Source organism: Trachymyrmex cornetzi, unplaced genomic scaffold (genome assembly GCF_001594075.2).
Source record: "Trachymyrmex cornetzi isolate Tcor2-1 unplaced genomic scaffold, Tcor1.1 scaffold83, whole genome shotgun sequence".
Lineage (NCBI taxonomy): Eukaryota > Metazoa > Arthropoda > Insecta > Hymenoptera > Formicidae > Trachymyrmex > Trachymyrmex cornetzi.
The window spans coordinates 3,231,817-3,246,767 of record NW_017300169.1 but is presented as its reverse complement, the minus strand read 5'-3'; the positions used below and the strand labels follow the sequence as shown (position 1 = coordinate 3,246,767).

General features: G+C 38.9%; 1 protein-coding gene across 2 annotated transcripts in view; it reads right to left on the bottom strand.

Moving 5' to 3' along the window:
- Positions 1 to 3,338: 3,338 nt before the first annotated feature.
- Atg17 (autophagy-related 17) overlaps positions 3,339 to 14,951 on the bottom strand; it is a 32,453-nt gene continuing 20,840 nt past the window's right edge. The window contains exons 3-10 of one of the 2 annotated variants that reach the window (XM_018519512.1): positions 9,935 to 10,223; positions 8,157 to 9,102; positions 7,866 to 8,080; positions 7,146 to 7,773; positions 5,587 to 6,336; positions 5,204 to 5,512; positions 4,231 to 5,073; positions 3,339 to 4,124 (exon numbers count right to left, since the gene is read on the bottom strand). In XM_018519512.1, coding sequence (XP_018375014.1) covers positions 4,005 to 4,124; positions 4,231 to 5,073; positions 5,204 to 5,512; positions 5,587 to 6,336; positions 7,146 to 7,773; positions 7,866 to 8,080; positions 8,157 to 9,102; positions 9,935 to 10,223 — 4,100 coding nt within the window. In that variant the 3' untranslated portion in view covers positions 3,339 to 4,004. The remainder of the gene's footprint in view (positions 4,125 to 4,230; positions 5,074 to 5,203; positions 5,513 to 5,586; positions 6,337 to 7,145; positions 7,774 to 7,865; positions 8,081 to 8,156; positions 9,103 to 9,934; positions 10,224 to 14,951) is intronic. The other variant, XM_018519513.1, reaches the window with a different exon arrangement.

Sequence of the window (14,951 nt, the reverse complement as noted above, 5' to 3'; positions counted from 1 at the left end):
GTAACAGGACACACGAACGGAACGGATGCGAGACACGTCCGCGCGATCGCAGGCTGGCCAGGACGAGAATCCTAAAGTAATGCAGCGTCAGGAGGGAAAGATGCTACCGAAGAAAAAGGGAGACAGAGAGGAAAGAACTGATGGGATTCCAACGATTCAGATCTCTTCAGTATTGATAACGGATGTAACGATGGAGACAGAAGGCTTTGCTCTCGCGCGACAGACCGATCTTATAAATTGCACCATGGGCACGGTAATGATTGTTACGTAATCCTTAAACGCGATTGTATCATTGCCTCGATCGGCAGTCGATCTTGCCGCTATTTGGTTCTTTCGATACTTTTCCTTTTTTTATATAAAAGACAAGTACTCTCATATAACGCAACATACACACTGTTCGTAGTTTTTGGTCAATTTAATCTGATTTAATAAGAGAAATCAACACTAATTGATTAACTGAAAGTCAAAGTTAAACCAAAGATGCCGCGAATCAATCTCGATCTATTCGTCCTTATAATTTACTGTCAAACCGTATATTAATTTAAGCTTAATTTAATTTTCAAAATACCTAATTTAAAAAATCTTAATTGTATACAAATCGAAGCTTTCCTACCGCTACATCTTTATGCATGCATACAAAAAAAGCAAAATCCCATTAAGTTAGAATTACACAATGCTAAATGCATCTTCTCTTTCCATCTCATATACTTATTCCTTCGAAATTTGACCTCAATAATTACTTCTTTTCATCGGAAAATTTTATCTCCTAATTATCTTTCTTCTTGTGCTCTTTCTTCAATAGATACCAGTCGATTCTGAACAAATTCAAACGAATAAATTTTCAACTCAAACAAGATCAACTGTGATTCTTAACCGAGTATACAAGCAATTCGCAATAAGTAATACGCTTATACGATATACGAACGCTTTAATATTTAAGTTCTCAATTTATTAAACTAAACTAGGACTGTAACTATCAAAATCGATTGACAGAGCTAAGCAAAAACGCAATTACACACAGATCTTTCTTACTTTCTTCGAAAAAAAAATATATATATTTCGAGCAACAACGTAGTTCGTTAGAGTATCTTCCAAGGACAAATTGGAGAGTTAGACAATTAGGAGCTTGCTTTAAAGCATTGCCACACTTTATCTTATGTCACATGGTGCAAAAAATTATTATAAAGATGCATGTAGGTAGGGCTTCGAGGATTTTCAACGGAAACATAAACAGCAACGCCGAAGGACCGCTATTCGACTTCGCAGTTTAATGTTCCTTCGCCAATCCTCGAACTGCGTATTAAATGTAAATTAATATCGCATGCGGGCACATCTATCTACACATGTTTACAACAATAGACTGCTTTTCCTTCAAAGTGATGAGTATCCTTTTGAAAAATTCCACTCTTCAATCATCTCTAAATTAATCTGAACGTCACACAATCTTAAATGACAATAATGACTTAGAGTTTTTTGGAAGTTGTAGATTGCGTTTGTAGAAATACATCTTGTTCTTTTTTCTCTTCTTGCAAGAAACGATGAAACTGTATCTACTTCCAAATGTACGATGAAATGAGAATCATTTCAATATCCACGTCGTTGGTGTTGCAAAAATTTATAAATATATCTAAAAAAGAGAGCGATCATTCAAGTGTGAGAATAAGTGAGCTTATCGAAAAATATTCAGTTCGAAGCAATATGATATTTAGTGTCGCGTGCCTGGAGAGTTTCGGTGCATCGAGCTTCCCTGGCGCTATCAAACCTACGAAAAAGTTTGGTCTAGTAGGAACCGTAGATATACGATGATATAAAAATCGCATATAGAGATCGAATGTACGATTCGAATTGAATAGTTTTTCATCATCAATAACGCGTTACTATTATCATCGTTTCTTTACATAGCGATCGCGTTAGTTCGATGTATACGAGTTTTTCTTCTTCTCCGTATGCGATTTCGTGCAACGAACGATGATAACGATGATGAAGGACGAGGAACGGTGTTTCTGAGAGAGAAGGGAAGCTTAATGTCTCCGTTCATCCTTGGGGATGCAAGGGTCTTCATCATCTTGCGCGCGTGAATGAGCGGTGTACACGTGCGTTTCGAATCAAGAAGACAAAAGAGTAATTACAGGCTACTACTTCTTCGCGGTACGCCAAAAGCGAACGTGTCATTTCCTCGAGAGGATCTCAAGGTAGCTTATTATCCTACCGAACGGTTTATCTTACGTATCAGCATATTTTGCAAACCGCCTTTTATCGGCTCTATGTTTGCATCAATTCGAAACAGTTCGCGTACGAACGATGATCGTCGTCCATAAATGATCGAGGACTTGTTTTGCATTACTTTTTCTTTTTATATAAAAGAAATAAAGATTCCAGTAACACCTGTGTCCTCGATCAAGCAAAGAACGAATCATTGCTCGACACCGCGAGGAATTAAGTTTAATTAAGTAGAAGTGACTAAGTAGAAGTGAGAACGTGAAGCTAACAATCACAGCTATTGTACTGTACTACGAGTGTTTACGCGTCACGAGAAACGATAGTAGTAATGTTTAATGATATATAATGCAACTAAAAGAGTTTATGAGTAATCTTCCGCAAGTGACCCTTTTGTGTGGCGGTGAGTATACTTGCGTGGTTACTAGTCAAATAATAGAAAAGGATATATACATATACGTGTACGTGTACATTTATAAAATTCTTTCTACGCGGAGTATACGCGGAGAGTGTACTTTTTCTCTCTCTCTCTTTCTCTCGGAGTCGATTCTCCAATGGGCATTACTTAAACTATCGCTTGAAAAGTGTATGTAGACGAAGTAAGTAGAGTGAATGGTACTATAGTCTTCGTTTCATTCATTCTATTCGAACGAAACATTGACTTTTACATTTACCTATCTCTCGACTTCGTTGATACTACAAAGAGATTGCGAAAAGTATCAAGAGAAGAGGAAAATGAAAGAGTATGACTGAAAGTATGCAAAAAGTGAAAGGACAATTTGCGACAAAAAATACGCAAGGCATTGTCAAAAGAGAATCATCGGAAATATGTTGATATCACGTAACACGATGTCTTCGTATAAATAACCTGACGTATTAGGTAATTTCATGAAATTGCACAACACATTTACGAGACAATTTTCACTTTACAAAATCTTAGCCCCAAAATCTTTAGGACCTATGAGATTTTTATACGCAGATATTGCACCCCTCGTACAGTAGTGTATGTGTATATATATATAATATGATATAATTATATACATGTATGTATCATTATTTTCATGTATATATATAATATATAATTATATATGTAATCGAATGCGATTATATATATATTTATAACTATACATATATTCACGACATATAAATCGCACATTCCCATAACATGTTGGTTTTGTAAAACTTACTACTATATCTTCTTGTCTCACACAATGCAAACATAATTATCAGAATGCGGAGAGAGGAAGCTGAACACGCTTTCGTCTTTCCGCATTGTACATCTAATGTTGAAGTTAAACAATCCCTCTCTCTCACACACACTAGTCAACCTATCGAATTATCGAAAGAGAGAATCGTTGACGACACTCACATTCCTTTGTTTTTTTTTTCATTTATGAAAAAAGAAAGTCGAAGAATACAAATATCGTTACGCTTCACAGCTAACCACAGCATTCGGCAAATATGTTTCACTCGTTTAAAAATTATTTATATCACAATAAAACGCCGGCGCATCCTTCCGTCTCATTTCATGTTATCCAACTTGCGCATACCTCTTTCTATAGATCACTCCCTTCCCAGCGTTCATCGGTATCAAGGATGCGTCTAGAGGCTCTGGCAGGTTTTGGCCTAGATCCGAGGTTTCCGGATGGTTGCGGAGACGTAAGTTCGGGATTTGCGTTCCGGGTCGCTGATCCCCTAACGAACGCGGCCTGCCGACGCAAACCCTCGATCACAGCGCTTGTACTAGGCAAGAATCAAGGGATTCTCGACACAGTCTGAACGTAAAATTACGGTAGTTGACTCTTCGACATCAAACCCGTCTCGTCTGTCAGCGCGCGTGCATCTCGTGGCTTAGCGTGCACTCTGTAGAATTTCGTGCCACGTGGGACGTGGTACCGATTTTCATGCTAGAAAGAGAACGAGATTATATTTCACTTTTTGCTGTAGCGAATTATATATTATTTAATTAGAACACAATTTTACAATTTACGATAATTAATCAACAAGTCTTACCTTTCTCGCGTGACAGTACTCCTTATCGATCACTTCAGCGAAAACGCACTTCCGAGAATTCGGATTCATCCCTTCCATTGCACCTACGCAGTCCGAATGAAGGAAATAAAAAGTCGAAGATTCCTGGTACACCGCATAATTGCCATGTACAGCGTCCCAGACTACGAATACCACATCACCTGGATTACAACTAGTGACGGTGACAATTCCCTGTTGCACCATCTTTGCCACTTTTTCTGCGACCTTCTTATGTACGTATGAGGAAAGGGAGGGGTGGAAGCACATTGATTTGGAAGATGATCGTCGACTCGTCGGTTCTGGACTCGTGGCCGCGTCCCGACTTGAATTGGAATCCGAAACTACTGCGACCGACGCATTCATGTCTTTGTCGCGATTTTCCGGCAGCATCGGATCAATACCAAATGTCCTCTTGGTACGCTCTTTAAGCAATTCGACCTCCAAACGAATTTTATCCGTCATTAATGCCTCCACTTTTGCTTCGGCCGCTATTTTACTCGCACGTATCGAATTTAACTCGCAGGACAGTCTCTTGTTGTCATTTTCGAGAGATTCAAGTCGCCTCGATAGTCGAGCCAGATCATCATCGTCAGCTTCCAATCGTACTTTCTTCGATTCTGAAACCTCAACCTCATACTTTTCGGATTCCTTGAAAATGTCCTCTAGAATTTGACCAGCATCCAATCGATCGTAGCTCAAATCTTTGCATACCCCAGCTTCTAGAGGATACACGATATCATCGTTTTGTTCCAAAACCGTTCGCATTGCTTTGTCTGCGGTTTCTTTGTTCTCCAAACACGCCTTGTCCGCTTCAAGATTTTTCATCTAAGTACACAAAAAATAAAACAGATCAAATATATAATGATTGATCAAAAATATACAGAGTGATCTTTCTTTAGATTATCACTATCGGATTAAATATATATGTGTATGAATGTAATATGTGATATCATACCTTCTCCAACAAAGTTTGCTGTATCTCCGATTTCAGTTCGAAATCTCCAAGTAATCGATCTATCGTATGCTTATAATGTTTACCCTGTTCGATCAGCGCGGCCGTTCTCATTCTGTACATTTCTATTTCCCTATTTTTCTCTTCGACTACTTCCTTCGCCAATCTTAATTCGTTATCCAATTTTGCCATGCAATCGGCTCTTTCTTTTATGATAGCAGTACGGACTGCCATAGCATTTTCAATTTTCATATCTTCTCTTGCTTGCGCCAAAATTGCCTCATGATTTACAAGCTCAATAACATCTGTTCGCTGCAAGAAGTAAAATTAACATTTTTATATTGTCTCGTTACATTTTTAATAATCGTAATAAACAAATTACTTACTTCGATCTTCTCTAAACTAGAATCGCTAGGACTCCTTTCCATAGTAGAAGCGGTCATAAGTTTGAAGCGGCTCCGAATGGTTTCTAATTCCGTTTTATATTCCATCTGCAATTTATCAGTTGCCTCTTTCACCATTCTCTCCTGATCGTTGCGCGCGGTGACCAGATTCTCCTCTAATTCTTGAATTCGCTTCTGGCATTGTGTCAATGAATTCGTTAAAGAAGTGATCTCGAGAAATCTCTCGTCATTCAATTTTTTCACGGCCTCTTCCTTGTCTATGCGCGCTTGTTCTAGTACCCTCGAATAGTCCTCGAGTTGCTGATGTAAACGATCATGTAAGTTCCTCCTCTCGATTTGCTCGTCTTCCAATTTTTGATGCATCGTGGCCACCAGTCGCTCGTGTTCCGCCAATTCAGTTTCCTTTTCAAGAAGATTACGCTTGAGCGTGCAGATCTCTTCCTCACGACTCTGCATTAGCTTCTTAACATCCGCGATCTCGTACTCGTGCTCGATTGTCATTTCCTGTTCACGCTCTTGAAGACGTCGATCGTACTCTCGCGAGTGCAAGGACAATGCTACTCGAACGCGCTCCGTCATCTCGACGATGCCGTTCTTGTCCTCGCTAGATTGATTTCGCAGAATCGCCAATTCATTCCGAACGGAACTGAGCTCCTCACATACAACCGTTTTCATGGTCTTCAGGATAGACCGCAACCTTTCCACTTCCTCACGCGTATTACCGAGATTCTCCTGAAATGATGAGCACCAGAGATATTTCGATGAGTTATTTAAAAATCATATTTTGTGCAACGGATTGTCCTCGACTCTGAATAAAGTAGTCAAGGAGAATTCGTCAAGGAGATTAGTCAAGGGAAATTCCATTCTCTTTGTTAATTTTAAATCACGAATGCGTGTCCAATTTGCGCGGTACGCAAAATTGCAATCATTTTAATTTAGAAACAAATGTCTTTGTGAAAGCAATTGTGTGGATGAGTTCAATGGGTTCTGAAGGGATGTGTGACTCGAGGGATTGGGAAACGAGTGCGACGCCAGCTATCCTGCAAAAAATCAAGATGCACGCATATATATGTATACACACGCGCGCGTGTCTATTATTGAGTGCCATAGTACTTGTGCAAACAGAAATCAGGGAGCACAAGAGATTCAGTTCAATTAGTTCGAACGTTACGGAACATAAGTCAAACAGTAATACATACCCACGTCACGAGATCTAATTTGCATATAGTCAATTCTAATCACTAACGAATATAAAGGTATAATAACGAAAGCACCTAGAAATCATAAAGAAGAAAATTGAATCAACTACTAGTATGTTTAACAAAGTACCGAGCAATATTTTAGAGATATCTTGATGCGGAGAGGGCAGTGAGAGAGGAAAATATAAAGAAAGGTGAGAAGAAGAGAAAGAGAAAGTTGTACATTTTATAACATATTAATTTAAGAAAACGATGAATAATGATAAAGGCAGTACTTTACGAAACGTTTTACGGCTACGACTACAATAGTTGTTTGTTAGCGAGCTGTAAGTCGTCCAATACCTGAAGGAGGGACACGATAGCCTGATGCTGGCCGTCGGCGGGATGTTCGCTGAGACTGCTCGGCAGAGATTCATCCATGTAAAATTCCGTACCCATGAAGTCGGTAGCACCTACACCGACGGAGGGACTGCTACCTCCGCTACCGGATAGCGGATGCTGATGTTGCTGATGCTGGCCGTCGCACATGACGGAGGACCGCAAGGAAGGAGGATTCGGACTCAGGGAATGTTGCTCCTCGAGCGGTATAGCGTCGCGATAATTCGAGAGACCGCTCACGTCTCTGCGAAGCAAACAACTGGAAGAATCGGCGGCGCCGTTCTCCACGCACTCGGTCAGCGGACTTAGCTGCACCGGACGCTCGCTCGTGGCGGATAGACTGGGAAATTGGAAAGAGCCGGGTTCGCTTGATGTGGTCGAACGTGTTGTTAAATCCGCGACTTTCGAGTTTAACGGGGAGACGTTAGTCGAGGTCGAGGAAGCGGGGGACACGCTTCGAGAGGCACCAACCTCCAATTGCTTCTGCCGTTTCTGTTTCGCCCCGTCGAACACGCCAGGCTTGGTTACTTCCACGCCGGCTTGACCAATTTTCTCGAACTCCTCCGTATCAGTTTCGGATTCAAAATCGCCCCTGAAAATATATCGATACGGCACACGTGACATTCGCGATTTGTATAATTCATCTGTATATAAGCGATAATATAATAGGTTATTAAAACTCACCTATCAGATAACAATGGCGCTCTAGTGCGTTCTTGTTCCTTTGCGGGAATATCGGTGCTCACCGATGTGGTGTCTTTCTCCTTGGTGCCATCGGTGCTACCTTCGGTGCTTTTTGATAAGAAGAATTGCGTTATGCTGCTCAAATCCGGCGTAGAAATTGTAAGCGCCAAATCCGGAAGCTGCGATCGCAATGACTCCATGTCGTTCGCGGTCAGCTATAATTAAATATTAAGAATAAATTATTCGTATATGTATACTTTAATAATTAACAAAGTCTATCACAGATCTTACCTTGGGTAGTCCGTTGTCAAAAACGGAAGGTGCTTGCGTTGCAAAAGGCGGTGGTGTGTCCTCCAGACCTGGGAAGAGAGTGTTCAAGAAATGGCCGTCAAATTTGCTCTGAAACTCTCGCCTACGTGCCAACTCCTCGCTATGAACAGTCAACAGTTGGCACGCCAGATTGCTTGCCCATACGAGGAAAGCTTGCGAGAAGGTGCGCCTTCTAACAACCTCAACCACCGCGCTTATGTACATCTGCGGAGCTAAGTGAATCTGTTGGAGCACCTCCAGATGCCGTCGCAACCGCTTCAGGCTCTCGTGATATATGATTAGCTTGTTGCCCACTTCCACCATCTTATTCTCCACGTACATGATCCACTTCAAGCGATGATAGATATTCACCGACAACTCTTCCTTCGCCTTGGTGCATCTGCGGCGGATGTCGCGCAGCTGGTTGTGATTTTGCAACATGACGAGTAATTGCCGCCGGTGAGAATTGCAAAGATCTGGCAGGACGCTCGCATCGCCTAAGTTGCTAGCGCGGTTCTGATTCTGCAGGAAACCTTGAGCAAGCTCGCCTTGCTCGTGAACAAGTCTCTTGGTCTGCACCATAAGCTGTTCCAGGGCAAACAGCCTCTCGCCTAGGCCCTTAATCTCCTTCATATCCTGCTTATTGGCATTATCAACAGCCCCGTTCACTTCTGCCTTCAAGGCCTGCATCAACCGTTCATCGAACTGCTCCAGGCCACGCGAACATTGCTCTGCCACTTGTTCTAGGCTGCTTTGATTGTCTTTCGCAGAAATCCATCGTAACAGACTTAGTACTTCCCCACTATCCTCCGATGTAGTTTCGGAAGTTTGACTCGGTTGATCATCCGGACTCAACAAGCCCTCGGCTTGAGCTCTCAAGGCTGGTAAAATTGGAATTTTTGCAAGAGTACCGAGATCAGCGCTGAAGCTGCAATAAAATTTTGCATTCGTTTTTTTCAAGCGTAACCTTGCCATTTAATAGAATGAAAAACATAAATTTAAATGTTACCCTACTTCTGATTATGATTAATTTAAAAATTCAATTTACTATACATTAGAATGTTATAGACATTAAGTAGTCACTTATATTTGGCGAACAATAAACTTTGATGCGCATATTTTGGGATAAAATTAATACTAATTTAATTACTCATTAGCAGTATAACCAATGATAATTGAAGCAGCTACGATTAAACATGGTAATCAAAAGCTATGATAATTAAAACGTGACTTCAATGGTAATTATATTCCATTGTAATTAAAGTAATTATTGAGAGTAGCATTACGCTATACGTTTATGGTAGCTGCTATTCATGATTCATTACAAAAAATTTGCTTAATATCCCGTAACACATTCTAAGCCCATTAATCTATACTCCCACTATTTTTCAATCGAGCTTTGATCAGCTTGATAAAATCTACAAAAGAAAACCAGTCCCTAGCGCATTAATCGTAACGTTCAATGCATCCTGCCAATTAAATTGTCGCACTCATAAATTATTAACTAATTTATGCAAGTAATGCAAATAAAGGCGAAATATTTTATAATTCTTCGAAACTCACACTTTATTTTCATTAAATTTCGTCATTATAAATCTTGCAAAAACCAATTCCGATAAATTCATCGATATCGAAAGAATATTGAAAATAAGAATAGAATTCCACGATATTTACACATCAATGAAATGGAACTGATATTTACACATCAATAGAACTGAGAAAATGAAATAGAACTGAGGAAAACGAAAAAAGGATCATACTTATCAAGGAGCTTCATGTGCTGCTGTCTCTCGGCGAGGTACAGGACGAAAGCTTGCTGGAACTGCTCGGCTCGTAATTGAAACATATGCGTAATGTCCTCGAGATTGGCGACCACAGCGGCCCAGCCTTGTTGCTGGAGATGCTGATCGTGAACCAGCCTCTCACAGATCCTCGTCTGCTCACGCGCCAGGCCGCAACATTGCTGGGCCAAATGAGCACGTGCGCAAAGGGTCTGATAAGTGGCTGGCATCGCCAGCGAGGCATCGATCTGAGTCTGCAGGTCGACATCTGATAAACAAAAATCGAAATCAAAATAAATACTTGTTTTCGCGTAATTTTGCTCTAGAATATAGTATTTTGACAAATTATAGGTAATATACGAGAGTTACATAATAAACGGCTCTGTGCCTGTATTCTGTAACTTCTAAATGATACTGACGCTGTCGTAAAAAGTTACAGAACACACGTACTGAAGTATTTTTCTAATAATAATAAACCTAGCAATGGTAACGGAAAAAAACGTATATTGCATCTATTACGTATATTGCGACATTGTATTCCTTTCGAAAATTGTACGTCACGTAAATTACAATATAATACCGACAAAAGAACACAGAACAACATCTCTCTTTAGGAATGTGGATTAGAGAAAGTTATGTTTATGCTGTGTGCAACCTCAATTCTAACTTTAATAAAATGGTTCCTGCATTACCTTTAAATTGTGCTTGGACGGGAATCGACGTACCTATAATCTTTTTGTGCCTGTCAGACGTCTGAAAGCGCGTACAACTTGGCAACTCGTGACTAAATCTGAGAATTTAATGAGGTTCTATCTAGTTAGTGAAACAGGCACAAATAAGACGCAAATGCTTTTCACCATGAACAACTATGAATTTGAAGCTTGAAGTTGTTGTTGATCGTATTACGAGCGTAACAAAGGCAACTGGGAAATGTACTCCATTTACGTAAGGATGATGTTAACACGCGAATGTTAACGACGAGCTCGTAGCATCAGACAAAAACTATGCATCGGATCGAACCAAGTGGCAGGTGTATAATTGATCGGCGAGGCTCGCCAGAGAGCGTAATCTTAGCACGCGATGAAAATTCAAGGTCGCCACGACACATATCGCTTCAACAACCTTACGTCACACTCTAGATTCAAGAGGCGAATTATGTTTCATGTCCTTAATTAATTAATTCATGTGTGCGTGAAATCGAGGAAGAAAAAGGAAGGTCATTCGAATCGATGGAGAGAAGATGAGAGTAGACTCGAACGGTGAGGGAATAAATGACACAAAGGAAAGAAGTATGACGTGGCATATATATCATTGCATGAATTTACAGACCGATATTTTACATATCTTATCACGCCTATTTTAAGATATTTTACATATCCTATCACGCCTGTTCTACAATGATAATGCATGTGCGACTCGATCTTTATAAACCACACGCTGTCCAAGTGACCTTACTGATTTGCAAGTGCAAAATGTATCATCATTATGCGTGATCGAACAATCGGCGAGATGCCGCAATACCATCTTATTCGAAAGTCAAATAAGTCGTCGGCAGATAATCGCAAAGAAGGAAGAAGTGTTACGGATGTAATCATTACGTTGCTTATCGCGACGCTGATGCTCCACTTACAAACTATGCTACAGATGCATATATTATATACACATGGATTTAAGAAACTGTGAAAATTTGTTATCAAAACTGTAAATCTGAATTTACGATAACCTTTGGCAGAAATAATTATTTCTTACACATGTATCCATTTTTATCTTCTCTTTGCATTACGCGTTTTCACAGTTTGTAAAAAAGATTAGAAAAAATGCATAATACGCTCTTTGATCTCGTATCACGAAGCAGAAAGTTTCCTTATAATTTTACTGTGTCCGCTTGCATCATTCATACCGAGAATCTAGACAGCATGAATCCTTTTTTTATTGTGAGACACGTCAACCATTATGTACAGAGGATAGACAAAATAATACAAACACCTATATAGAAAATTGGATGGCTCTCTTAAGTATTAGATACACGTTGTTTTATAGAATTGTGGAGTTCTTACAATTGATTAAGAACACTTAATTATCAATAACTTATATGGGCACTGATGATTATTCTACCGTTCTGTTGAATCATGGGCCGTTCATTTAATAACATCTTACAAAAAATTGCGAGCGATTTTGTCGTGTAAGAAATTAAAATTGACATTATAATTAGATTTTTATCGTTTTTACTATTATAATAATATAGGAATGTATCACATTTTTTAATTTAATTGTTAGATAAACGTTGAAAATAATCTCATAGAGATTGAAACGTACGTTCTTGTTTTGTTAGTTTGTATCTAATTATAAATGATTAATATAATAGCATTAAATACCGAGCTTGGCTCTTATTTTGTATAATTTATTGTAATTTTATTTATTTTATTATAAATAAAAGATCTATCATTTACTTTTAATATACGTTCTATTCTTATTAGAATAGAGTCATACAATGCTTGAACAGTTATCAATGGAATGTTGTACTATACTTTTAATAGAACAATATTAATAGGGTTAGAGGTTGACCCATCATTTGCTTTATTTGCTTTTAATACATATTCTATTCTTGTTGAAATAGAGTCACACAATGTTTGAACAGTTATCAGTGGAATAACAAATATAAACGAAATAAGATTCCTCAATATTCAACAAATTAAAGAACAAATATATGTAGGGAAGTATCAGTTGGTATAGAATTGACGCGGTATTTGGTGCGCAAATATAAGAATAAAAATTCAATATATTAATACTATATTAATAAACTAATCTATATTAATAAACTCTATCTTCAATTTCGTACACGTTTCGACATACTTCAAGTTATTTTCAATACGCTCTCATGTAACCCGTGCAATCCTGGTGCCAACCATCCGCCTCACTATAAAGATTCCTATTTGTTCCATCGTGGTTAAATAATCAGATAAAACAAGAGAACTCCACGAGGTAGACTATAATAAAGAGTGCGGATAATCACTCACCAAATTGCAACAGACTTATACACTCACATTCTGTAGTCAACACAATGTACATTACAAAAAAATATAATAACTAATCAATCAAAGGAATGTGTGTGTGTGTGTTGTACTTTTAACTATTCTATTAGTAAAACATCTTTCAGTTGCTTATATAAATTGTTTATATAAATGATATTGAAGAACATTTTAAAATTGCCCACTGTTTTCCGTAATTTCAACGTTTTTCTTGATCAATGCGATCGCCCGATTTAAATATCATAGAACCATTTGTAGTTATGAAGGACAGAGAAAGAAAAACAGATTTCCTCCTCCAATATTTTTCAGTAATGAGATGTTCTTTTAAATATAAAAAAACGGTATAACATTACACTGTAGTTGTTATTATTCAAGCATCAAACTCTTCTAACAAAGATAGAATCTGCATTAAAGACAAATGTAAATTGTCGTATAAAAAACACAAAGGTAAATCTTTTATTACTAAAAAAAACAAGTAATATATTTCCCAGGTGTTCATATTATTTTGTCTATTCCCAGTAGATATTAATTTTATATTAATTTATACGCGCGCTTTTGCAATGAATATTTTATTCCTGTTTCTCGAGAACATAAAAAAATCAGTAATAACATTTAAAAATAAAAATACATTTCTCTCTTCAGATTGGAGTATTATGGTGAAATGTGCCGTTATCTCGCATTTCTTTACGCGATATAACAAATCGGTAATCTGTGCAGAAACTTAACAGAAACTCACGAACGAGACTGGCGCGCACAAAAACATATTTTTCTTCACCATAATCTACTTCAGAGTACATAATCGACTACACGTTGTTCCTCTTGCTGAGGCGTTCCTTCAACTTTCACGAAGGAGATAATTGAGTCGCGAGAGATTATTCGCGACAATAAACATTATTGTAAAAAAAAAGCACGATGGAGCCTGGAAAATAACGTGGCGTAAATTACCGGTTGTTGTCCCCTCCTCTCTCTTCCCTTTTTTCTTTCTATCAGTCTTTCTCCTGCTGCAATTATAATAATACAGTAAAGAAAGAATATGGACATCCCTGAGTCTGAGACACCGACAAAAATGTGATAAAGCAGCGATATAAGGTATATTTACATCTATAGGTCTGATGCAGGTATACCGTATACGTCATTTCATCGATCGTATCTTTTATAGAGCGCGGCTGAACGAAAGTTTGCGTGTAACGCGCGTAGTTCCAAGCTAGGGTCGTGGAAACCTGCATTACGCTGGGACGCAGCTTTGTAATGGCTTTTAATACGTTCAGCATGCGGGGAGGCTTTCCGGATTCTGTCGATTTTTACACGACAATTTTTCCAACCGGTAGACTCGAACATTAAACTGGAGCCTCCTTAGGTACTAATTGCTCATTTGCGATCTCGAAAGAGTATTAAAGAGTACATCTCATGCCTCTATCTGACGCTCGTTATCTCAATAGAGTCGATGCATCGGTGATGCTGCGGCATCGAAGGCTACCAAGTCCGCGACCTCGTTCGCACGGTAATTGCACGCGCGGCGCGGTCGGGCCAAAAAAGAAAAATCGGACGCGATGGCTCGTGACGAGAAGCAATAACACCGGTATAATTGAAGCGCGGAGAAATCGTGCTAAAGGCGCGTTAGATAGTTGCAGGCGTCACACAGTTTCGGGAAGTTCAATCTAACAATCGGAAAGTTTCTTTTAAAAAATGCTAATGCACAAGACGAATAAAAGCATCGATATTATTCCATGTGTTTGTATCTAGGCGCGCCTAAAATCGCATCGAACCCATCTATAGCGTTCTCCTTTCAACGATATCTATTGTCGATACCTAAAGGAGTGCCGCTTACGGCACTTCAGGCGTTTCGGCATCAGAAAGCCTTCGGATAGAATAAACGGCGAGTCCGTGAAATAAAATGAATACGTAGCATTTTTTACGGTATGAAATATAATATTAATGACGTTCCACTTTCCCGTCGGTAATTGTTT